The sequence below is a fragment of the Podarcis muralis genome, chromosome 6, assembly GCF_964188315.1.
Source record: "Podarcis muralis chromosome 6, rPodMur119.hap1.1, whole genome shotgun sequence".
Lineage (NCBI taxonomy): Eukaryota > Metazoa > Chordata > Lepidosauria > Squamata > Lacertidae > Podarcis > Podarcis muralis.
This window is the reverse complement of record NC_135660.1, coordinates 54,745,777-54,772,185: the sequence shown is the minus strand read 5'-3', so window position 1 is coordinate 54,772,185 and position 26,409 is coordinate 54,745,777. Positions and strand designations below refer to the sequence as shown.

At 40.9% G+C, this 26,409-nt stretch overlaps 1 protein-coding gene across 1 annotated transcript in view; it reads right to left on the bottom strand.

The window, feature by feature from the left end:
• Window positions 1-26,409, bottom strand: part of LOC114597411 (uncharacterized) — a 113,021-nt gene that overhangs the window by 60,063 nt on the left and 26,549 nt on the right. Inside the window, 12 exon segments of the mRNA XM_077930873.1 lie at window positions 151-485; window positions 2,602-2,906; window positions 4,397-4,758; window positions 7,731-8,042; window positions 9,545-9,856; window positions 11,121-11,144; window positions 11,742-12,053; window positions 14,399-14,414; window positions 20,741-20,820; window positions 22,287-22,558; window positions 23,819-24,210; window positions 25,536-25,714. Coding sequence (XP_077786999.1) covers window positions 151-485; window positions 2,602-2,906; window positions 4,397-4,758; window positions 7,731-8,042; window positions 9,545-9,856; window positions 11,121-11,144; window positions 11,742-12,053; window positions 14,399-14,414; window positions 20,741-20,820; window positions 22,287-22,558; window positions 23,819-24,210; window positions 25,536-25,714 — 2,901 coding nt within the window.

Here is a 26,409-nt window from a genome sequence, read left to right as displayed (position 1 = left end):
TGTGTTGGGGAATTCCTTCCTTACAGAGGTGTGCCTGTCACCTTCAATATTCAGGTTTCAGCGAGGGGTGAATGTGTGCCTCTTTACCCTGATTTGTATTCTCAGGACCCACCCTATCCCTTGATTGCATTAGCAAGCTAGATTAGCCTAGCCTAGGAGTACCTGAGCAGATGACACTGGCATCTTCCTGATGACCACAGTCATGTGTTCCCCAACCTCTGTGAGAACACTGAAGTAGGGAAGATTCATTTCCTGTGCACTGCACATTGTCCAGAAAGATGTTGCCCGAGCCTTGACCAAAGTGAGCATTTCCTGGTGCAGACAGAGCTGGTCCACATCCAAGCTCTCTGCAGACCACATGTGCATCATTCAGGTTCCAAATATCATCACAGACAGTCCCCCAGTCTCTATTATGATACACTTCAAGGTGACCTTCACACCTGTTTCTTCCATTAACTAATCGCAAGGAATGTTCTTTGGAATATGCAAAAAATAAATATTATATAAACAAGACAATGAAAGACTTCATTGGAAAACTGGTCAACACAATGGGCACTTAGCACAATTGCATCTTGAGATCTAATGATAAGAAAATGCTTGGTGACTCAGGTATCATCAGTCTATGAGGACACTAGTGATCTCAGCACTACAGTTCCCAGGAGAGATATATATATATCTGGGGGAGCCAAGTATGCTCCAAGTGGTATTATACTGGTCTCAGCCCTACAGTTCTCGGGATATATATATATATATATATATATATATATATATATATGCTTTCGTAGATTTTCACGGGTATAGGTATGCAGGTTTTGGTGTCCTCGGGTGTCTTCCCGTGTAAAAGTTGGGGTGTCTAGGCGACGTTTCGACGAGGTCTCACTCGTCATCTTCAGGCTGGTGCTTTCGGCTTCTTGTTACTGGAACAGAGCAGGATCTCAGTGTTTGAGTTCCTATAAATACTGTTGAGGGGTGTGGTGTATAGCCTCCAATGTTCTGGGCCGAGAGGAAGTTCCCAGGCTAGTGTGCCTTTTCTTCTTTTGTTCCTTAGTTGCTTGAGGGATATCTTGAGTGATTTCTTGAGTGATATCCTGAGTGCCACTTAGGTGGGTCATTAGGTGTGGATTAGTTGCTAAAGCCTTTGTGTCTTGACCTCTTGAACTTTGTGAAGAGTTTTTCTGAGAAGATGGCTGTAGTTGTGCTCTGGCTTGGCTTCGTGTATAGGGGCGAGCTGTGGTTTTGTGGCCTGTGCCAGCCAGATCTGTGTAGGGATTGCAGGGGGGTGCAGCATCCGGAGGTGCCATCATGGTTTGGCTACTGGATGGTGTCTGTAATTTATCTGTGGAGAGGGTCTGGGTTTGGGTCTGGTGTGGTTGATTGGTGATGGCGTTCTGCGTGCCTCTGGATCTGGTGTCAGTTTTTGTGGGGAGGGCTAATTTCCAGATGTCTGGCAAGCGGGATGTGTCGTCACGCTTGTTCATGTTGTGAGGGTGTTTCTCTATCTCGATGGCTTCCATGATTATTCTCTTGTGGTGATGTTCCATGTTAGAGAGCAATTTGGAATCTGCAAAATTAATTTCGTGTCCTGTTTCTTTCATGTGTTGGAAAAGAGAGGAAGTTTTTTCTTCTTTTTTGACGGCATTCTTGTGTTCTGCGATACGTGCATTTATTCGTCTGTTTGTTTGTCCAATGTACGTGGCTGGGCAGACTTTGCAGGGTATTTCATAGACCCCTTGGTTTTCCAACTGGATTTTATCCTTGGGGTTTCTGAGGATATTGGCTATCTTTTGGTTGGCGCAAAAGGCTGTTTTGATATTGTGTTTATGGAGGATTTTGCTAATTTTATCTGTAGTGCCCTTGATATAAGGAAGGAGGGCCATGCCATTGTTTTCTTCTGTGTCTTGGTTTTTGGGGGGTGTTTCTTTTTGGCAGCTCGCCCCTATACACGAAGCCAAGCCAGAGCACAACTACAGCCATCTTCTCAGAAAAACTCTTCACAAAGTTCAAGAGGTCAAGACACAAAGGCTTTAGCAACTAATCCACACCTAATGACCCACCTAAGTGGCACTCAGGATATCACTCAAGAAATCACTCAAGATATCCCTCAAGCAACTAAGGAACAAAAGAAGAAAAGGCACACTAGCCTGGGAACTTCCTCTCGGCCCAGAACATTGGAGGCTATACACCACACCCCTCAACAGTATTTATAGGAACTCAAACACTGAGATCCTGCTCTGTTCCAGTAACAAGAAGCCGAAAGCACCAGCCTGAAGATGACGAGTGAGACCTCGTCGAAACGTCGCCTAGACACCCCAACTTTTACACGGGAAGACACCCGAGGACACCAAAACCTGCATATATATAGATATATATATATATAGACACACACACACACACACACACACACACACACACACACACATTACTAAGCACAAACTATGAAGGAAATTGAATTTTATTAATGACAGACTAATTCATGTTTAATTAAAACTGGAAATTATTGTGGATATTTCCTTTAATCATTCCATTATGTTTCCCAAAGGAGTTTACAAAGATTGAAAAACTGCATTTGATCTATTGGCTAGATTAGCCTAGTCTAGAATACCTGAGCAGATGACACTGGCATCTTCACGATGGTTACAGTTATGTGTTCCCCAACCTGTATGAGAACAACGAAGCAGGGAAGATTCCCTTCCTGTGCACTGCACATTGTCCAGGTGGATGTGGCCTGAGCCTTCACCAAAGTGTGCACTTTCTGGTGCTGAAAGAGCTGGTCCACAACCAATCTCACTGCAGACAACGTGTGCATGATTCAGGCTCCAAATATCATCACAGACAGTCCCCCAGCTTCTGTCATGATATACTTCAAGGCGACCTTCACATCTGTTCCTTCCATTAACTAACCGCAAGTAATGTTCTTTGGGAGATACAAAAAATAAATGTTATATAAACAAGACAAACTCTGCATCGGAAAACTGGTCAACCCAATGGACACTAAACACAACCGTATCTTGGGTCTGGATGATATAAAAATGCTTGGTGACTCAGCTTCTTCTAGCAATTCCATTACCTGAACTTGCCTTTAAATTTCAAGGTGAAATTTCTGTCCATTTCTGAACAATGTTGCGGGAAGAATCATGAATTACACAAATTACACAAATACTATGTCCCAGGGCCAAGTATAATCTTGTCTTAAACTTCAGTGTTAGGCAATCAAACACCTGTTAAATGCCGCAGACAAAAGGGACATCCCATTTTTTCCACACAAGATTGCGGTAGCCATTTTGGGCGCTGCACTCTTGCATTGTGCTCGCGCCCAGAAAAAAGAATTTCCCCCCAGGGTGGGAGCAAGGTGTGGGTCACATGACTCACCTGGGACCACTTCCTGGAAGAAGCACATCCTGGTTTTTGGTCTGAAAACCTTGGGCAGTATGAAATCATTCTTTCGCATATATATATATATATATATATATGCTTTCGTAGATTTTCATGGGTACAGGAATGCAGGTTTTGGTGTCCTCGGGTATCTTCCCGTGTAAAAGTTGGGGTGTCTAGGCGACGTTTCGACGAGGTCTCACTATACACGAAGCCAAGCCAGAGCACAACTAAATGTAGTACACCCATCTTCTCAGAAAAACTCTTCACAAAGTTCAAGAGGTCAAGACACAAAGGCTTTAGCAACTAATCCACACCTAATGACCCACCTAAGTGGTACTCAGGATATCACTCAAGAAATCACTCAAGATATCCCTCAAGCAATTAAGGAACAAAAGAAGAAAAGGCACACTAGCCTGGGAACTTCCTCTCTGCCCAGAACCTCCTCAACAGTATTTATAGGAACTCAAACACTGAGATCCTGCTCTGTTCCAGTAACAAGAAGCCGAAAGCACCAGCCTGAAGATGACGAGTGAGACCTCGTCGAAACGTCGCCTAGACACCCCAACTTTTACACGGGAAGATACCCGAGGACACCAAAACCTGCATATATATATATATATATATATATATACACACACACACACACACACACAGAGAACTACAATTCTATGCTGGTTTAACAGTCAATCTCCCTTTCTCAGGTAACTCAGGGAATTATAGCTTTGTAAGGAGACTAGTCATCTCAGCACTACAGTTCATAGTTTTTTGGGGGGGCAGGGAAACATGAATGCTCAAAGTGATATGATACTGCTATAAATGCGCTGTTCAGATTGGTCCAACTTCTGAAACTTTGTATACCTCATCAAACATGCACTTTGAAGGAAATAAACTTTTATTAATAATAGACCACCTAATTCAAATTTTAATTAAAACTGGAGATTGTGGTGGAAATTTCTTTAATAATTCTACTATATGTTTCCCAAAGGAGTCTACAAAGATTGGAAAACTGCATTTGATCTATTGGGAAGCTAGATTAGCCCAGCCTAGGAATACCTGAGCAAATGACACTGGCATCTTCAGCATGACCACAGTTATGTGTGCCCCAACCTGCGTGAGAACACTGTAGCAGGGAAGATTCGCTTCCTGTGCACTCCACATTGTCCAGGAGGATGCTGCCCGAGCCTTGACCAAAACGGGCACTTCCTGGTGCTGACAGAGCTGGTCCACATCCAAGCTCTCTGCAGACCACATGTGCATCATTCATGCTCCAAAGATCATCACAGACAGTCCCCCAGGTTCTATCATGATATACTTCAAGGCGACCTTCACACCTGTTGCTTCCATTAACCAACCGTAAGAGAGGTCCTTTGGGAGGGAGAGAAACTTTTCAATCTGAAGACTAAATTCTGCATTGTGAAACTGTTCAAAGCCATGGACATTAAACACATATTCATCTTGGGATCTGATAGGATGAAATTACTTTGTGACCCAGCTCCTTCTCGCATTGCTGTTACTTGGACTTAACCTCAAATTTCAAAAGGATTTTATAAAACCATTTCCAAACAAAGTTGCTGGAGGAATCATGAATTACACAAACTGCATGAGGTATCTAAGGGATTATGTCCATCACCCAAATATAATTTTATATTAACATTCAAAATTATGAGATGTTTTATTTCTATATATTTCAAACTGTTTGGAGAAAATACATGGATCCCAACATTAAATGAATTTCTTGCTGATCCCTACGAACAAGAAATAAAACTTACCACGCAGTTGAAGACGTCTGGTAGCTGTGAAAAATGATAAAAAGTCATTTCCTTTTAGCACTGATTTTATACACACACAAAAAAACCCAATAATTAAGTAATTTTTACAGCTGTTGTTATTTAAGGATTTGCTACGTTACTTTGGTTGCTGAGGATACTATTAGAATATGCATGATCCATATCAGTTCAATGAAATCTTCCCTGCAATCTGATTTGGTGCCTGATTTGGTCTCATTGGCCTCCAGGAATACCTTGAGGACAACCACAATCTGGGAGGCAGTGTCCACATCCCCAACCCCACCTGCTTCTTCCACAATGGCCCACTGCCCTTCACACTGTGGCAAAAATGCCCAGCAACCCTTCTGCAGGTTTTGAGGAGATCATGGATAGCAAAGGAAGGAGGAAACATGTCACCTAAACCTAGGGCACCCCCCACAATTAGGTGGAATATGTGGGTGATGCGGTGGATGCCCACAAATCCACTTTCATGTGCCATCTTTACTATATTCACTTCCCCATCCACCAATATTTTCCTAATATTTATCATTCTCCACATTTCCACATCAGTTTGCAATGGAAAAAGGAAAGTTCTTAGGGAAATTCACCACTATTTTCCTGCAAATTTCTAATATGCATGCTTGTATTAAACTTTCCCTAATGCACACATTGTTGCAAAGCAACTTCCCCTAAAATAACACATTTCTGTATGCTGTTTGTGTGATTGCTAATATAGGCATTTCTATGCACACACTTATCTAAGTATATGTATTTTTGTATAAAGTACTTGGCTGGAAAATTGCACTCCACGCAGTGGCGTAGCGTGGGTTGTCAGCACCCGGGGCAAGGCAAGTAATTTGCACCCCCTAACCCGTGGATTTGTGCCCCCTAACCCTAACCCCCAGATGTTGCGCCCGGTGCGGCTGGCCCCCCCTGCACCCCCCACGCTACGCCACTGACTCCACGATTTGGAGAAGTTTGAATATAAAAGGATGGTTGTTTTGGTTTGTGTAGTGTTTTGAAAAGTACAAATTAATTAAGTCAGCCTGGATAGCTTAGTTGGTTGGCGCTGTTAGGATATTTCCGTTCCACCTTAAAAAGGGAGCAGGTTGTTGTGTCACAGCCTGTGTATTTCCTGTTCACAGGAAGTTTCTGTTTGTCTATTGCTTTCGTTTTCTCTCTGCGCCTGAGACATCGAAGCAGGCAGTCATGTTCTTTCTTTGTTCTGACCAACGCTGAATAAACTTGTAAATATGCTCTCCTGAGTGCATCTTTTGCTGTACGAACTCTTCTGATAGAGCGTGCACGAGCTCTGGAATGTGGCAAGCTATTTCTGAGGCTTCGTGTCGCTAATTGACTGATACTGTATCTACGGGAGATCGATGGATCGTCCGGAGGCGATGTGGAACCATGATGGTCTCCCTGGCAGTATCCCAACAGGCGCTTGGTGCTGATAATGCCAAGGCTGTGGGTTTGATCCACACATGGGACAGCTGCATAATCCTGCATTGCAGGGGGTTGGATCTGATGATCTAAAGACCCCTTCTAACTCTACAATTCTATTATTCTAAATTGGCCTTTAAGGTGAGATTGAATTATTATTATTATTTATTAAATTTATATACCACCCTTCATACGAAGATCTCGGGCTGGTTCACAAGATAAAAATACAAGATAAAAGCCCAAATCTATAGAATGAAGACATTGAATCCCCTACCCTATGAGAAAATCAAATTGGTGCAGACTTAATCACAACATGAGGATTGATAATTATTTCCTTTGCTGGATCAAGGTATGTTGAACTAATAAAGTTATCAAGAATGTGAACTTACATGGTCTACTTGGTTCTTTATTGCCTGTAAATAACAAACATGATACACTGTTATATATAGATATAGATATAGACATAGACATAGACATAGATATAGATATTTAATGCCCTAATCCAGATCAGTCAAAACACATGATTCTTCATCTCTAACCAACAACCTTAGCTTTAAGCACATACTCCTCTGCAAGTAAACTGAAGGGGAGGGGAAAGTGGAGTGTATTTAGTTCTCATCACTCTTCCCTCCCTGATGATCAGCGCAGGAAACCTTTCAGATATGGACATGCTCCCAACAGAAAAATAACAGTACTGGGACATTAGAAATTTGCTGATACATGGATTTCATCCATGACATCACTGTGTGGGGAATGGCTGCAGTTCAGTGGTAGAGCATCTGCCTTGCTTGCAGAAAATCTGTTTTAATCTCCAGCATCTCCAGGTAGGTCAGGGCAAGTCCACTGTCAGAAACCTTGGGTTGCCACTGCAAGTCAGCATAGACCCTAATGAGCTAGGTGGACCAATGGTCTGACTTGGTATAAGGCAGCTTCCTGTGTTCCTATGGACACCTGTCACTTAACCTGAGGATATTTCACTTAGATATAAGCAAGGAAAAAATGAAAATATTACTCTCATCTGAATCATAAATGCTAAAATTAGAAAGAAGCATTGATTCCTTTACAACTGATCTCCAGTCATTCAGACATTAAACTTACATATATGCATAAAACCATCTTTTTAAAAAGGAAAAAAGAAGAGTATACCTGTGCAGATGACACCAGCATCTTCTACATGGACACAGTTATGGATTTTCCATCCTCTGTGGGAGCACTGCTCAAGAGAAGTTTCATTTCCTCTGCACTGCACATCATCCAGGAGAATATTTCCAGAGCCTTGGCCAAAATGGGCGTTTGTTGTAGCTAACAGAGCCCGGCCACACAGAGCTTGTCCGCAGACCACATGTGCATCATTTATGTCCCAACCATCATCACAGACGCTCCCCCAACTTCCTCTGTGGTATACTTCAAGACGGCCTTCACATCTGTTGGTTCCATTGACCAGTCTCAATACAGCATCTTTGAACCATAAATTAACTTTGTTTTAGAAGCTATGCTTTCTGATCTCAAGGAGAAAAATATTTCTTATCCTAGTTGCATTTCACTCCCAGGCCCTAAGGAATCATAAACTCTCTGGAAAAATATAGATATAAACTAAACTATTAATTTACAGTTAATTTACAAGTACTATACTAATGTACATTTTCAGAAGGGTGTGTTGCACACAGTGGGTTGGATTCTAGACTTACCTATCTTACTTGGAATGCGAAATGAAGAGAACTTAAATTAGTCATAGTTGGAATAGTTCCTATTGATTTGAATTGTCTACTTTGACTATGTTTGGTTAAAACCCTCTCTTTTGTACAGCTCCTAAATTTGCAGACAACTCGTATTAGCGATCATTGTTAATTTTTCAGAATTAACATCCTACTTAATTTTGAAGAAGTTAGGTAGAATCATAGAATCATAGAGTTGGAAGAGACCACAAGGGCCATCGAGTCCAACCCCCTGCCAAGCAGGAAACACCATCAGAGTACTCCTGACATGGGGACTCTTTGTGGCCCCATGGACCAGAGCACGCCATCATACACCCTAGCTATCAAATGGTCAAACGCATCATACACCCTAGCTATCAAATTGTTTTAGATAGGTGAATATCTTCTCTTAACTCGGTTTGCACATGGAAATAGGGTATATCCTATGATTCTGATTCTGCTTATACTCATTGAATGGGTGCTATATCTTGAGGTGTCAGACATATTGACTGGCTGATTGCAAGTTTGTATCTTTGAAATAAAAAGAAACATACTAAGTTCCAGAACAACCCAACTGGTGATTAGTGTAACAGTGGATTTTTCCCCAGCCCCCTTCAAACTACGTTCCTCATAACAACTGAATAACTGCTCTTCAGTGTTCAGGAGTAAGATTCAACACAATGCAATGGGGCAGTTTATTGGAAGAGTGGTGGTTATGGAATTCTTTATTATTTTATAATGAATGCTCCCCACATCAAATGGGGGGTGCCATTGGCATGGTCGCGCACAGCCCCCTGGATCCCATGTGGCTCCTGGCAGTACAGGCTGGCTTCGCCCTCCCCAGGCTGGATACCTGGAGATCTCCACCTACCTCAGCCAATTGCCCAATCCCACCTGGGGAGGCGTTACCAGGGGATTGGCCAGGTAGGGGGAGGGACCACCCTGCCCACACAACAGAGGGTGGATCTTACCTGGGAATTGTCAGTTGGCTCCACATTTCTAAAATAATAAAAAATAACCTATCCAAACTTGGGATACTAAGCAACTGATAATGTTTTGATAGACAGAATAAAAGAGACTACACTTAGATATATGTAAGATACATTAACAGCCCAATTGATACACTAATCTAAACCACACATGATAAACAATGTGGATGTGAGAAACACTTATTCCTTTACAACTGATCCCCAGTCATTCAGAAATTAAACAGACATGTAGGAATAAAATGATCCAAATTAAAAAAAGGAAAGAAGAAGAGTGCACCTGTGCAAATGACTCCAGCAATATCCTGATGGCCACAATTATGAATTTCCCAATTGTGATGGGGGCAATACCCAAAAGAAGTTTCATATCCTCCACACTGCACACCACCGAAGAGAATATTGCCAGAGCCTTGGCCAAAATGGGTGCCTTTTGTAGCTGACAGAGCCCATCCACATCCAATTTGTCTGCAGACAACATGTGCATCATTTATGTCCCAACCATAATCACAGACTGTCCCCCAATTTCCTCTGTGGTATACTTCAAGGCGACCTTCACATCTGTTGGTTCCATTGACCAGTCTCAAGGACCCATCTTTGAACAATAAAAAGAGTATCCATTTAGAAATCAGTTTCTGTTCTCAAGAATTTCACAAGGAGAAAACAGATTAGATTGCATAATAAGACTCTAATAAACAAGGCCCTTCCTATCTCTAGGAAGATATAAACTAAAGCAGTGGTGGTTAAGTCATGGTCCATGGGCTGCATCCCACCCTGAAGAGACCTACTTCAATATTTTGCACAGTGTCAAAAAGGAGATTGATTGATATGCATTTTAGGAGAGAGAAAGATTGAATCTTAGTCCATTCAAGTAGATAGCCCAGGTGCCTGGAGGACCAAAAGAGCTGATTTGAGAATGCAAGTGTCTACCCTCCAGGTTCATACTGTATCCAAAATATATTTATTGTATTGCATCAGGAATGGAAGTTCATGGATTTATTAGAGTGGATTATGAAAGCATCATATAACCTCACTGTTGTAGCTCAGAATAATCATACTGGATCTCAGATTGATCTTCATAACCCATTTAAATGAATTGGAAGCACAGAATGAGAATTCTCAGTGATGAAATGTGTTGGGTTCTACTCCCTACACACATTAATGAACACATCACAAATTAAATTTCACCGTCTTCATGGATGTTTTAGGGTGACATAAATTAGTGTGACTCCAAATGCTGCTCTTCTCATGCACTGCCGTACCTTGTCTGCACACAGTGCTACAGCTTGACACAGTGTCACTAAGTGGCATTTCTGAAATGAACTTTCGCAGGTAAAACACATTTATATCCAAGCAGCAGATGCTTCACATAGCCAAGTTCATGAACAAGAATTTGGCTCTCTAGGCTACATCCGCATCAAACATTTAAAGCACATTTATGGAACTTTAACAGTCATGATTTCCTAGGAAATCCTATGAAGGTTGGAAGGAATTTAAATGCATGGTGTGGATATGGACTGTCAATAAATGAGAATTCAGGAAACAGATTCATTTAAATGTGTGTTGTGTTGACATTTGCATTCACCAGATGGCTGAAACCAAGGTTGCTGTTAGTCATGGATAGGGAACCTGTAGCTCTCCAGATGTTGTTGGACTACATCTCCCATCATCCCTGACCATTGGCTTTGCTGGCAGGGGCTGTTGAGCACTGAAGTCCAGCAATATGTGGAAGGCCACAGGTTCCTGGTGTAAGTGTTCAACTCTACTAATATTAGGATTTCAACAAGCTTGCTATTGGCATTTCATCTGAAGTGTAGTTTCCATGTAGTTCTAATGAATTAATAAACAATTAAACTTACCAAGTCTTTCCAGTTCTCTATTACCTGTAAATAATAAATAAGATATATTTGACATTGTTTCATTTAAAACAAAATAGAACTCTGATTGAAGTTTTCGTGCATGTAGCAAGCAGGCCCCTGCCTGGAATGAAAAAAGGACGTTCTTCCTGGACTAACCTACCAAAAATAAGATGAATAACATGTATCTGATCTCTCTCTATTTATAGAATCATAGAATAGAATCATAGAATCATAGAGTTGGAATAGACCACAAGGGCCATCGAGTCCAACCCCCTGCCAAGCAGGAAACACCATCAGAGCACTCCTGACATACGGTTGTCAAGCCTCTGCTTAAAGACCTCCAAAGAAGGAGACTCCACCACACTTCTTGGCAGCAAATTCCACTGTCGAACAGCTCTTACTGTCAGGAAGTTCTTCCTAATGTTTTACCTGAGCATATTTCAATCAGATATAAGTAAAGAGAATTTCACAGACTGGCACAACCTTTTAATCTAGACTACCTGTAATGTACTATCAAGAAACAGTAATTAACTTTGACTATCAGTTGTTCAGAAATTAAGTAGACTTGCAGGATTAGAAAGAACAGAAACGTCTAATGAAGCACACATAACAAAGGAGTACCTGAGCAGATCACACCAGCATCTTCTACATGGACACAGTTATGGATTTCCCATCCTCTGTGGGAGCACTGCTCGAGAGAAATTTCATTCCCTCTGCACCTCACATCATCCAGGAGAATATTGCCAGTGCCTTGGCCAAAATAGGCACTTCCTCTTGCCGATAGAGCCAATCCACATCCAAGCTGTCTGCAGACAACGTGTGCATCATTTATGTCCCAATCATCATCGCAGACTGTCCCCCAGTTTCCTTGGTGGTAGACTTCAAGCCGGCCTTCACATCTGTTGGTTCCATTGACCAGTCTCAAGAAAGCATCTTTGAACAAAACAACAACATCCTTCTAGAAGCAATATTTTCTGCTCTCAACACTTGGTCCCTTCCCCCCACCCCCAATTGTAAAGGCGTCAAAGTACACACATTCACATTAAAACAAACATTAGTTTCTTAAGGTATGTTTCATGGTCAGAAACCAAATTGAATAAATCATGATAATTTCTGGGAAGATACATTTTAAATATTTAGAATTTCAGAGCATTCTGTTGAGCACAGTGTTTTGTACATATCCAAGAATATAACAGAAAAATTATTTGAATAATTTGGTAAATAAGAAATAAAATGTACCTGGTATACATATCTGATCCTATAGAAGGTGTGGATGATTTAAAAACACCCAGTTATTTAGTTCTATATTATACAAACACAGAGTTATGCCCATAAATACATAGACTGTATTCACAATGCAATTTATTCAATTTCCCAGTGTTTCTCTATTAATTTCTACATTGTAAAAGCTACTTCTAGAAATTTAGCAGAATATAGAGAAACTTTATTTGCTTGTGTTCTAATTTTTTAAACACAGATTACGAAGAGCTTGCACAATGGAGGTTTTCTTGCTCTTTGAGTGGTTTTGAACTTAAACAAACATTAACATTCCCTTGAGAGGATCTTTTATAGCAAGCTTTTATAATATGTTCTAGATATGTTCGAATTACATTAAGAGTGATACTGATTAATTCAGACATAAAATGGATTTACATTATTAGAAAATCTAGAAGAATCAGATGATAAATATATTTTGCTTAAAGAAGACAAGCCTAAGAAATCCATATCGTCTTTCAAAATAGATCATTATCATTGTGATTGTGCCCAAAGTGACATGCAATACACACACACACACACACACACACACAGTATATAACAAATAATAAAAAATATCATACAGTATCCAATGAGTATGTTTAAAACTGGCTCTGTACATGCTCAAAAATACAAGAAGAAGCCATGATTAATAGAATAATCTGACTTTTAATAATGCCTTCTTTAAACATTAAAGGAATTGTGGAAATAAAAAATAAAATGTACCAGGAGTATCAGGTCCTCTGGAAGCTGGGGGTGAAAACAACAACAAAAAGTATGTTATCTTAATTTTCTTTTACTCTAAACTGGTCATGTTATAATATGTTTTACAATAAATAATGATAGTGATTAACTGAGAAATAAAATCCACTTACAAAATTATACAATATGGAAAAATCTGTCAATAAAAATCAATAGTTTTCCTCAAGTATCTTTCCTAAGACATCCTTATTGTATTTCAATATATATATTCTAAATAACCGAAGTGAAATGTTAATCATGGGTTGCCCCATAAGTCTGTTTGAAATGTCTGTGTGAGTTTGATAAATAAAAAATAAATTGGCATATCAGATCCTGTGGAAGCTGGTGATGAAAAATGACAACAAGAAAGAATGTTTATCTAGCATGAATATTCAAATAGATTCCTCTATGCTCATAGATTAAGCACACCTATCTGCATTTTTCTTACTAGAATGCATTTATATATGTTATTTCCACTAATATATGCATTTTGTGCTTAATTTACCTTAGTATATGCATTTTCATAAACATTTCTTCATTGATTTTTTTAGAAAAGTACACATTTTGAAGGAAAGCTGTGTTTTAGTTTGCATATCATTTCAGAAAGCCAAATTAGGTAGGTTCACCATAAAATATGAAGTGAATTGAGTTTATTCCCCATTGTACCCCTAAAGCCAATATTCCCAATGGTGTGCTAAAAGTAGCGCTTGTATCTACATCTGCATTTGTATATACACTTATCTGGAAATTAGACTTCTTTGATCATAGTAAAAGGTAAAGGTAAAGGATCCCTGAATGGTTAAGTCCAGTTAAAGGCAACTATTGGGTTCGGCACCCATCTCATTTCAGGCTGAGGGAGCCGGTGTTTGTCCACAGGCAGCTTTCCAGGTCATGCGACCAGCATGACTAAACCGCTTCTGGCACAATGGAACACCGTGACGGAAACCAGAGCGCATGGAAATACCGTTTACCTTTGATCATAGTAAACATGCATAGAATAATGTTGCCAGCCATTATATCCACGTGTTCCTCTTCATAAGAAATATCCTGCACTTGTTTGTTTTCAATTCCTAATTCCACCTTTCCTTGTTGGATTCCCTAAGTATCTTCCCAACTTATTAATTAATAACTTATTAATATTTCAGAAACAGGCAGGATTTTGACAAATCCAGAATGACCCCCACAATGCAAAAATTGAAAGCATCTTATGTGTTTTGATGGAGCCATAAATACCCATGTCATCTTTATGTGTTCCCTTGCAACAAGCTCTTCTGATCATTCACTGGCAGTTTGTAAGGTCTTAAAGAGAGGGAGAACAAGAAAAAGAAAAGAGAAAGAATGTTGGCAATTTAAGACGTATTACCTGATGCACTTAGACATCTTCCATGCAACAGTAACAACAAAGTAAAGATCACCAAGGAATCCATTTTCGCCAAATTGGCTTCTAGGTTGATTAGACATGCACCAGAATATATAGAAATAAGATCTGAAAGGGGGTGTGCCATGCAATTTGATATATTTACTTTATCTCTTGTTAGAGGAAGTAGTTTAGGTAGTTTTATGCTGGTAAGGGATTGCTTACAGTAATGGTACACTTTGTTGTTCTAAGTTTTTAAAAATTAGTTTCCTGGTCCAGAGATGTAGAATGCTTTGTTCAATTCTGATAACAAAAATATAATAATCACTTGGGTCAAATGCAATGTGAATATTGGCAGAATGTATTGCTTTCATGAAACCTTGCTGTGGTCCCTTATTGATGTTGGCACAAGACACGAAAAATGCCTTTGATAGACTGATGGGAGTTATTGTACAGCACAGTGCAACTGCATCTACTATTACAATACCTATGGTTCATACATTATTATGTAGAATTCCATATCCTTTGGTTCATTGGTATTGGTTAGTGGAGAGTTTAATTTGCTCTTAAACACACTCTAATTACTGTTGCTATATACATGAAAGGACTTGCCCAGGCAGGCACATTATGTAACCCATTTTGTTGTTGTTGTTTAGTCGTTTAGTCGTGTCCGACTCTTCGTGACCCCATGGACCAGAGCACGCCAGGCACTCCTGTCTTCGCATTCAGGGAGGATTTCCTTAAGAATGGATAGGTTTGATCTTCTTGCAGTCCATGGGACTCTCAAGAGTCTCCTCCAGCACCATAATTCAAAAGCATCAATTCTTTGGCGATCAGCCTTCTTTATGGTCCAGCTCTCACTACTGGGAAAACCATAGCTTTAACTATATGGACCATTGTTGGCAAGGTGATGTCTCTGCTTTTTAAGATGCTGTCTAGGTTTGCCATCGCTTTTCTCTCAAGAGGCAGGCGTCTTTTAATTTCATGACTGCTGTCACCATCTGCAGTGATCATGGAGCCCAAGAAAGTAAAATCTCTCACTGCCTCCATTTCTTCCCCTTCTGTTTGCCAGGAGGTGATGGGACCAGTGGCCATGATCTTCGTTTTTTTGATGTTGAGTTTCAGACCATATTTTGCGCTCTCCTCTTTCACCCTCATTAAAAGGTTCTTTAATTCCTCCTCACTTTCTGCCATCAAGGTTGTATCATCTGCATATCTGAGGTTGTTGATATTTCTTCCGGCGATCTTAATTCCAGCTTGGGATTCATCCAGCCCAGCCTTTCACATGATGAATTCTGCATATAAGTTAAATAAGCAGGGAGACAATATACAGCCTTGCCGTACTCCTTTCCCAATTTTGAACCAATCAGTTGTTCCATATCCAGTTCTAACTGTAGCTTCTTGTCCCACATAGAGATTTCTCAGGAGACAGATGAGGTAGGAGCAAAATAATAACACTGTACAACAGTGGTTAGATAAAATCAGGCCAAAATGGTTCTCAAGGCAAAATGGCCCTGAGCTCCAGGAGAAGCAGCCTTATACAGGCTTTCCCCTCCCCTTTGCAAGAGCTCATGGGGAAGTTTTTTGCCTTATACAGGCTTTCCCCTCCCCTTTGCAAGAGCTCATGGGGAAGTTTTTTTCCCATGAGCCCACCACACAAACAATATGCTGGCAAAACCCAGTATTTTGCTGCAATCTAGGGAACACAGTGCCATCGGGCAAAAGTGTCTTGTGCTTACTGGGAACAAGGCATAAAAGGCACACAGGGAATCTGGATAATTACATAAGAAAAAATAAGCAAAATTAAGAGGGATATATATAAAGTAAAGTGGAATGAGTAGAATTACTATATAATTCAGTTCCCAAAACAAACAAAAAGTCTTGTGGCAGCTTCAAGACTAATATATTATCATCAGGTACATGAAGTGTTAGTCGAAATTGCAGGTACAGTGATACCTTGGTTTATGAACTTAATCCGTTCCGGAAATCTGTTCTTAAACCAAAGTGTTCTTAAACCAAGGGGTGCTTTCCCATAGCAACGGGGGACTCAATTTACAAATGGAGCACACTCAACAGGAAGCGGAACATGTTCTTAAACCAAGGCAAAGTTCACAAACCAAAATGCCTACTTCCTAGTTTGCAGCGTTCTTAATCCAAGTTGTTCATAAACTAAGCTGTTCTTAAACCTAGGTACCACTGCATATGTACACATGGTTGGGGACTTCTAAACAGTGCAATAGAAGATCCTGAAAATACAGTGAAATTGGGTAACACTTCAGAATGAATAGAATCAACTAATAATAAAAAAATGGTCAAGACTATTCTATGAGTTGATCTCTTGCCATTAATGAATATAAAGGGTTGTATCCAATTCAGCCCTAAGACAGGGTTCCATCAACATAAGGATTGCTGTTAGCACAATTAGCCCCCTTCTTCTTCCCCCATGTGTTCCTGAAATCTATTCTAGGGGTTCCTCCAATCCTCTGGGACAGATTTGGGGAAGGCTCAGGGAAAATCCCATTGCACTCACACTGACAGGATGAGTTCGTAGAATACCACCCTATAGGTACTGAATAAAACAAGGTGTGTGGAAGAGAAAGGATGCTTAGGTTTGCTTCTGTCATTGTCAAAGTTGCTTCACACCGCAGATTATATCAGTTTCCAAAACTTGAAAGGAATTTAAAATGGATTGATTGACATTTTCATGTTGAAAAGGATCACATTGAAATTATTTGTTCCCACCAGAATTATGTGTAACAAAATTTTGTGTTGCATATAGAAGCATAAAGCTATGCTGTGGAATTTGAACTTCTGTTCCCAGGAAGAAAAGTCAAAAGAATGTACTGGAGTATTTTCTTGTGTTTGCGTTGTGAACTTTGCTTGTCAAAATTATGTTAATAGTAAGGACATATCTGAGTTGCTTTGACAGCTATTGAACTGGGGACAATAACAATATTTGGAAATTGTCTTCAGTGTGCTTACAGAGTTCAAATTAATGCCAACAAAGTGCCTCAATTGTTGTTTTACAAATTTGAACGCTGAACCCATTTATCTAGGGCAGGAAAGGACTCAGTACTAAGTGATGCAGAGCTATTAATGCGAATCTAAAGCAGTGTCTGGCTTTGGGTTTATAAACATCTGATCTAAAAACTCCATTTGTTTCTGCACTTCCAAAAATGACAGTCCCAGAATGACAGAGAAAGAGATAGACAAAAAGATGATTGGATAATCTCTCTAAACCATAATAGTTAAGAATGAAGTATATCTAGCCAGATATTTCTGATCACAAGTGGCTGGTGATGGACAACAGGGGCTGGCTACCTCCATTCAGCTTCCAATAAGTTTGAAAATGGCTAGTGTTGGAGCTCTGGTGTGGTCAAAGGAAACAACAACAACAACAACTTGTATTCTTATTCTGATCATGTAATCATATTCAATAGTAAAGGTAAAGGGACCCCTGACCATTAGGTCCAGTCGTGACTGACTCTGGGGTTGCGGCGCTCATCTCACTTTATTGGCCGAGGGAGCCAGCGTACAGCTTCCGGGTCATGTGGCCAGCATGACTAAGCCGCTTCTGGTGAACCAGAGCAGCACACGGAAACACCATTTACCTTCCCGCCGGAGCGGTACCTATTTATCTACTTGCACTTTGACGGGCTTTCGAACTGCTAGGTTGGCAGGAGCAGGGACTGAGCAACGGGAGCTCACCCCGTCACGGGGATTTGAACCGCCAACCTTCTGATCGGCAAGTCCTAGGCTCTGTGGTTTAACCCACAGTGCCACCCGCTTCCCAAATCGGATCCTCCTATTCAAGGGTCTGCGTTGCATGCAGGTACTGGTGGAGGAAGAGGAGTGAGGGGGGAGCGCACCGCCCTCGGTAGCACAATCCCATTAGGGAGCCATTGCAGCTGCCCCCCCCTGCACTGGGCACCCCGCCCCCAGGACACGTGCCAGCCCCGCCCCCACCTGCTCTCTGTCCCCCCCAGTGCCAGAGCATGAAGCTCTGCCACTGCGTGCAGTCCCAGGGCACCTCCCCTACATCCATGGAGAGAAGAGGGGGATGATCCCAAGCCCGCACAGGCCCCGCGATCGTGCCACCAGCCTGTTGGCCAATTAGAGAGTGGTGGCGTGATCGTGGGGTCCTTTAAAAGGCAGTGGCGTGTTGTCAGGGCTTCATCTGGCTTCATGCCGCCAAACAGTGCACCAGAGTCCCGCTTCTTCGTGGGGCTCGCGTGGCGGTTAGGCATTGGCTTATTATGATGTGTGGGAGGGGAGGCCATCACCTGCCCCTCCAGGTACAAGGGTATTCTGTTAGAGGAATCTGTGGGTCTGGATCTTGTCCAAACTCCGCTTGAGGGGCTAGGGCCATGCCAGGACCCAACAGGAACTCCAGGGTGAGCTTCAGTCGGTCGCCATCGACAGACCTCCCTCTGTTGGTCGTTTACCTTTTCAGACTTCCTGAAAGGCGGGCAGTAGTTATTGCCAATGCCTAAGCCAATACCACTTACATTTCTGTAATCAATAAAGTTGTGACCTAAATTTTGCCCATTAACCTTTCAACTAAAATTCTGTGTCAGTGTGTTTTTATTATTCCTGGGGGGTGCACCTGGGCCTTGTCGCGCAATTAGGTTGTATCAACATGTGCACTACAATGCATCCTATGATGTAGTGTAGCAGTGAACAATGTGTGCATGCATGAAAATGTCATGTGCTTGAAAAGTGCATTGGATGTGCTTTAATTTGGGTGCAGATCCACCCTGAAAGTATGGTAATGCAAAGGTGAACTATCAGGAATTTATGGGCCAGATGACTTTTCTGTAGTAATGACACCTACTTCGAAGAGCATGAATTCATGTTTTCTACTGGTATGGAATTAGCTGGAGGAAGTATGGCTTCTGTGTGGTTTGGAGCTGAGTAAGACAAACATAGCACAAGGGAGGAGACTGGAGCAATGCATTGAGAACAGGCACCTGTTTAGTGGTAGTGGGGAAGTGGACCCCGAGATCATATAACACCAGTCCTGAAAGACCTACATTGGCTCCCATTATGTTTCTGAGCACAATTCAAAGTGTTGATGCTGACGGCCTCGGTCCAGTATACCTGAAGAAGCATCTCCATCCCCATCGTTCTGGCCCGGACACTGGGGTCCAGCTCCGAGAACCTTCTGGCGGTTCCCTCACTGTAAGAAGTGAAGCTACAGGCAGAGGGCCTTCTCAGTAGTGGCGCCCACCCTGTGGAATGCCCTCCCATCAGATGTCAAGGAAATAAACAGCTAGGTGACTTTTAGAAGACATCTGTTTAGGGAAGTTTGTACTGTTTGAAGTTTTATCGTGTTTTTATATTCTGTTGGGAGCTTTACTATTATTATTATTAATAATAATAATTTTCTATTTTTTCAAGTCTTCAGTTCAGTTTACATTTCTACACCAGTTTGCAATTTTTAAAACAACAAATTCACCAACATTTTAGTGCAAATTGCTCCTACTGTACACATTTGTGGATGAAATTTTGCCTGATATGGACATTTCCCCAAGGCCATTCCCCCACTTCACCCTAGTGCGCACATTACTGGACTGGAGAACTGCATTGCAAAATTCAAATGTGAACCAAACGTCTCTGTCGTCCCTAGGCACTTCATGCCAATCATGTATTTCCTTTGAACCATACAAATAAATTTATGTTTGCTTGTGAGGCAATGAAGAAAAATGCACACTGGCAACTTGCAGGGATTTTATTGGAAAGTAGCTGAAAGCAAAATAAATTTCATATCATTTGGCATAAATTTTCATTAAAGACTCTGACAAATCCTTCATGAAATATAGTCACTATTCACATCTGACATATCAAGTTTCCAAATGTAATGTTTATGCGTAGAAAGGTTATTATCATAACTGGTATACATAGGGTCTGGGACTTTGATTTAAATGATATAACCATAGACAATAGAAGGGGAAGGTATTAAAAGGAGAATGAGATCTTTTCCGCAATGATATTAAGTAAAAGCAGCTGGGTATAACTAATGTTCTTGATCAGTATGAACAATAAAACCCAATATTTGGACTTAACTGAGTTCTTCCTTATGCTAAAATGTAAATGTGCCTGTCGGTAGGTTTGTTGGATTACGAACCACTTTCTTAGAAGAAACTGATTACTTTTAGAAATAGAAACAGAGTTTTTGTGTGTGCAGAAAGTGCTTAATTTTTACATTGGTGATGCATTGGAATCAGTTGGTTTCAGTTTGCTGCTTATAAGAAAGCCAGATGGAGACGGTGGCTGCCAAAAGTACAGTAGTAACAGTAAGTAGGATGCCAGCTTTATCCTTTTCTAGACTTGCGCTCTAAGCCAGTTCTGTAAATGAGAAACATAGTTTAGAACAACGTGTTAATCCAATTATTCATCCGATTTCTGATCTGCCCTTCACCAAATGATCCCAGTAAAACATTCTATACAATTATCAACATATATGTCTGTTATTTTTGTAAGAGATGTCCTTCAAACACCTAGTTTAAGGACAACTGGCAACTTTGCTCCTGCATGTTCATCATGGGATGACAACAACTGCTTTGAAGGCAAGAAGGTACCAGGTTCAGTTTCTGCTTTCTCCCAGTAGGGCTAGAGAAGAGCTCTATCTAAAACCCTGAAATGTGACTGCCTGTTGCTCTAAGGAACTCTGAGCTAGACTGACCAACTGACTTTAAACATGACAACTTCCTATGTCCTTAAGATAAAATGATCTTGCTCAGGTGTGATCCACTTCTCTCAGAGGAAACTATGGAGTTCTCATTGTACCTATTATCTCAGACATAATTTTTCTCAAAACAATACATTTCAACTTCTAATCTGCAAGTCTTCAGTTGATGAAGGTGCATGTAACTTATCTGAATGTTTAAGAGCTGTAATTTGCAATATCCGGTTTACTTCAATTGAACTGAATTTAGACCCCAGTATTTAAAGGACAATATAACACAGGGAGACATATTTCCCACCCCCATTGTATTTGCATCTGAGGTAATAGTTAAAATGAGATCTTGGACCACATACAAACATTAATCTAAGGATGCAGAAGATCAATAAAGTCCAGAGTTGTATAGACCAGTATGTTATAGCGTCTTCCAAAGGATTTAGACTTCCACTTTCAGCCCTCTTAAAGATCTAGGGCCTTCCCAGGTCACAAATTTCATGGACTCTACTCCGCATGCTTCTCTGCTGTTGATGCCAGGCTGTATTGTGTCCTTGAACTGCAACAATACATACTGATTGCCTGGAAATGCAAGGTATGGGGATCCCAGTGCTGGGCAGGCACACAACAGCAAGAGTGTCAAATTGGCTCTGCTGTGTGACAGCTCCAAGGTCCTCGCACCTTGTCGCACCCCTTCTCCTCCTGGTAAGTGGCAGCAGCATGCTGGATTTGGAACCTGGAGAGCAGCGATGCCCAACCTACGTTGTCACATGGGCCACTACTGTCTGTGCGTCTGTATAGAAACATCTGACTTTTGTGGGGCTGTAATGTAACATACTACATAAATATAACAGTCAAATTCTTCACTCTGTCCACTTCTGCATCTGACTCTCTAGTCACTCCTGGCATAGAACTCCAAGAAAGTTGCCCATTAGGGAACGTGACCTTAATAGGGGAAGCCATGTGGAATGAGGTTTTATTGTGTGATGTTACTATGCTTTTGCCAAGCAAAATCGGAATATTGGTTTAAATACAGTTTAGCAAAATAATAAAAAATTGTATTCTTTGGGCTACTTCAGAATATATTTTGAGAATCACCACTGTAACAAGAAAAGGAATCATAAGTAAAAGTTACCCTGCTTTTTGTCTTCCTTAGCTTCTTTTTGAAGCTTGATTGGTCCTACAACCACAGCAACCTTCTCCTGAAGTTCATCTGCATCCCTCTTCTTTCTAGTTAAACATCCTTGGTAGCATCGGGATGAGTAATCATATGCCTTACACACTACTAGTTTGCACCGCAAATAAACTTCATTGTGATAGTTAAGAAACTTAAAGGAGCTGAACATGAAACGAACTTCGTTTCTCCTTGGATTTCCCAGATATCTGAAGGTAGAGTCTCGTGGACATCTGAAAATAAAAGAACCAGGTTTGTTTAGATAATGACTTTAGAGGAATCCTTTACTTAGAAGAATACTAATAGGAGTCATTTCTGGAGTTCTGAAGCATGTTATCTCTGGAGATGAAGAACCATGTTGGGGAAGAATGGGAAGAAACTTCAATAAGTGGGAGGTGGATTTCAGAGAGCAAAATGGAAGACAAATTCAGTGTATATGAAAGCAGTCACTCAAGATACTAGAACTCAGGACCACCCAATGAAGATGAATGTTGGGGGGAAATCAAGACAAGTGAAAGTGCTTCTTCACACAGCACAGCTGATAGTTAAATTTTGGAAGTCACTCCCAGAAGATGGTGATAAGGACCACCAACGTGGATGGGGATTAAATGAATTCATGGAGGTTTGGGCTATCAGTAACTATGAGCACTGATGGCTGTCCTTTGACCTCCACTGTTGAATGCAGTTAAGTTTCTGAATGAGAGTTGCAGGGAATCTCATGTGGAGAGAGTGCTGTGACAATCAGGCCCTGTGTGCAGTCTTCTCAAAGGCATCTGGTTGACCACTGAAGAAAAAGATACTAGACTAGATGGACCTTTGGTCTGATCCAGCAGGGCTTATCATATATTCTTATGTTCTAAATGGGTAGGGGCAACTCCACAAGGCCAGTTGGAGAATGCAGTGGAAGTGGTACAGTGTCTGGAGGACCACAGTGGGATTATGGCTGTCAGTCAGAACAGATTTTTGAATGTTCTAAATGGATATAGTTTAATTTTCTTTCATAGAATTAGGAAGTTAGTCTCAACCAAAAAAGACATCTGGCAGGGACATCATGTATATGCAACAAAAACAAAAACACAATGCTCAGTCCAGTTCAATGTATACTTTTGCCTTGCTTTTGTATGAGAAAATTTGGATGATGACACAACATAGCAGCAAACATCCATCTTTATTATTCCATTCAGTAGCAAATATTTGTAGGTAGCATAGTGGGTTCTTTCTAGATTTTCTTAAGAAGTATTATGTCAGAATTAAAATGTGTGCTAATGTTCAAGTTTGAGAGAATAGCAACTCCTCTTGTCCATAACAAAAATAAACATTTAAGTGCATTCCTATGCGTGCCTACTCAAAAATCCAATTGAGAGCAGTATGGTTTACTCTACATAATGTGAATAAGAGTGCATGTTTAGCCTTAAATCTGCTGTTTTATAAGCCAAAAGGCAAGTGTTTCTTCTAAGTTTGTATCTAAACATTTTTATCTAAAACATACTCACCCACTCCTCCATAAGTCATAGGTCAGAGTTGTGAAGTCACCAGAGTTTGGAGATGCTTCACACGTATCTAGAAATAGTACTAAGTTTGGATCAGAACTGTGGAGAGTAGCTTGGAGGTAGAGCGCTTGATTGAGTGACACAAAGTATGTAGAAGAGCGAACTTGATAGTTGAAAGACCACGAATCAAAGAAGGCAAGTGTCACATTGTAACTGCCATGTCCTAGTTCAGTAATGTCAGTGGAATTACGAGCAACAAACATTGTCTCTACAACAGCAGTCTTGTTCATTTCACACATGATGTGAAACTGAAAGTTACTATTTCTTGTAATGATATAACCAGAAGCTGATGTCTTGATTATGTTGGAATAGATGATGGTGTCATTATTTGCCTGCTAAAGGACAGGGGAAAACAATATATGTCAACAGTACACATAAATCAGTAACCGCCATATATAAAACACCCTCTGTACTTAATCACTTTAAAATGTCCTGACATTCCAGACATACAATTATGAAAGTCACCTTGTACGTTCAGAAATTTTATTTTAATTTTTTTGAAAAAGGTAGGAGAGATATAAGAAATGTATGATACTTTAAGAAGCTGAGACTAGAAAGACATATGTAGAAACAGGCAAAAATATTACAACATTTCTTCTTTCCTTTTTTTAAAGGTAATTAATGTTGAAATTAATGGGACGCGGGTGGCGCTGTGGGTAAAAGCCTCAGCGCCTAGGGCTTGCCGATCGAAAGGTCGGCGGTTCGAATCCCCGTGGTGGGGTGCGCTCCCGTTGTTCGGTCCCAGCGCCTGCCAACCTAGCAGTTCGAAAGCACTCCCAGGTGCAAGTAGATAAATAGGGACTGCTTACTAGCAGGAAGGTAAACGGCGTTTCCGTGTGCGGCTCTGGCTCGCCAGAGCAGCGATGTCACGCTGGCCACGTGACCCGGAAGTGTCTCCGGACAGCGCTGGCCCCCGGCCTCTTGAGTGAGATGGGCGCACAACCCTAGAGTCTGTCAAGACTGGCCCGTACGGGCAGGGGTACCTTTACCTTTAATGTTGAAATGACACCTGACTTTCAACGTGTTGGATTTCTTTAAGAGTTTTTAAATTCTTTTTTCTTTCTTCTAAAATATGAGTTTTGTGCTCAAAAGAGAAGAAATTGGAGACAACAAAAATGGACTCTACATATACACTTTTTAAAATGCAAAATATTCAAAGGGCCAGAATTAGCTGGCTTACTAAATCTGGGAGACAATTTCAGGAACATATGCTTCTTTCCTCCTCACATCACTTTCTCTTTCTGGAGCAAATTCCCCACTCCTGCTTTTTCTATGATTAAGAGAAATGTCAGAATTTACCTGCAATACTGTCTGCTTTAAATGGTATGGCAAATTGCTGTCATTTTCTCTTTATCCTGGGCTCTGAAACTAATCTGGAATTCTAGTCTCAAATCCCAGTTAAGACTAACATTAAGTAGTGATCATATGGCTCAAGGTCAATTCTGATATTTCTTCTAAACACAGTAAAAGAAAGAGGAGGAATCTGGATTCATGGCAGGGTAGAAAAGAAGCAGTGTGGATTTCCTAAAGGTTCCCATAATGTTAGTGTTTGCTGAACCAAAAGATAGAATACTTTCCCCATTTTTAAAACAGTGAGTTTACAAAGCTTACACAGATAATGGCAGAATGTAGATTTGGTTTTTAAAGCTCTTTTTCTTACCTGTCTTATCGTGCCACACCCACTGAATGGTATATTGAAGACCACATAGTATTGTGTAATCTGAGGTGCGCAGAAAGAGTCTGAAGAATTCAGGTACAGACTCCATTCATGATAACCCAGCAACCGGAGATACGCTTTGCTGATGCGTGCAACCATGTATTCTCCAGAACATGAAAGGGCTAAACGATAGCACATAGAAACAGCATTGAATTGTGTAAAATGCAAACACACTTTTGTTAAATGTAGTTGCTGGATCTTGCATGGGGCCAGCCCCTTCCCACAAGTGTCTTGCATGGAGTTCCAGTTCAATCCAACCCCCCAACCCCATTATGCCATTCTGCAGCTGCATCCAAAGCCCCTGCTGACTCAATCTCCCTTAGAAAGTCCTCTCAGGAGTGTTTAATTGCATCAGAGAAGGGACAGAACTGAGCAGAATGCTCAAACATTCCTCTGCCACTTGTTCCCCTCTTTTAGATGATTTCCCCATCTACTTGGTTTCACAGCCACTGTTGAAAGGTATCCCTGAGTCTCAAACACCGTAAGAAAGCGAAAAATTTCAGAAGAAAAGCAACTGGGCAGTGAAGGCTGAATTGTTCCCTTCCCTTCCATCCCTTCCTCTTTGCACATCACCTCCTCCTAAGGTACTTTGCAAAGAAGAAGGGTTGCCTGTGACTTCCTTACCTGTGTCCATGCTGTACCTGTGACAGAAGGTTTATCTTAAACACAATTACATCTCTGTAAGCGTCAGACATTGTATTGAGGTTAGTTAGGTAGATTGCATTTGACTCAGTGCTTGGAATGAACTAGTTTACGAAATTCACAGAATTCAAAATCTTTGAACTACACCTGAAAGCAGTTCCTATAATTGAGGCTG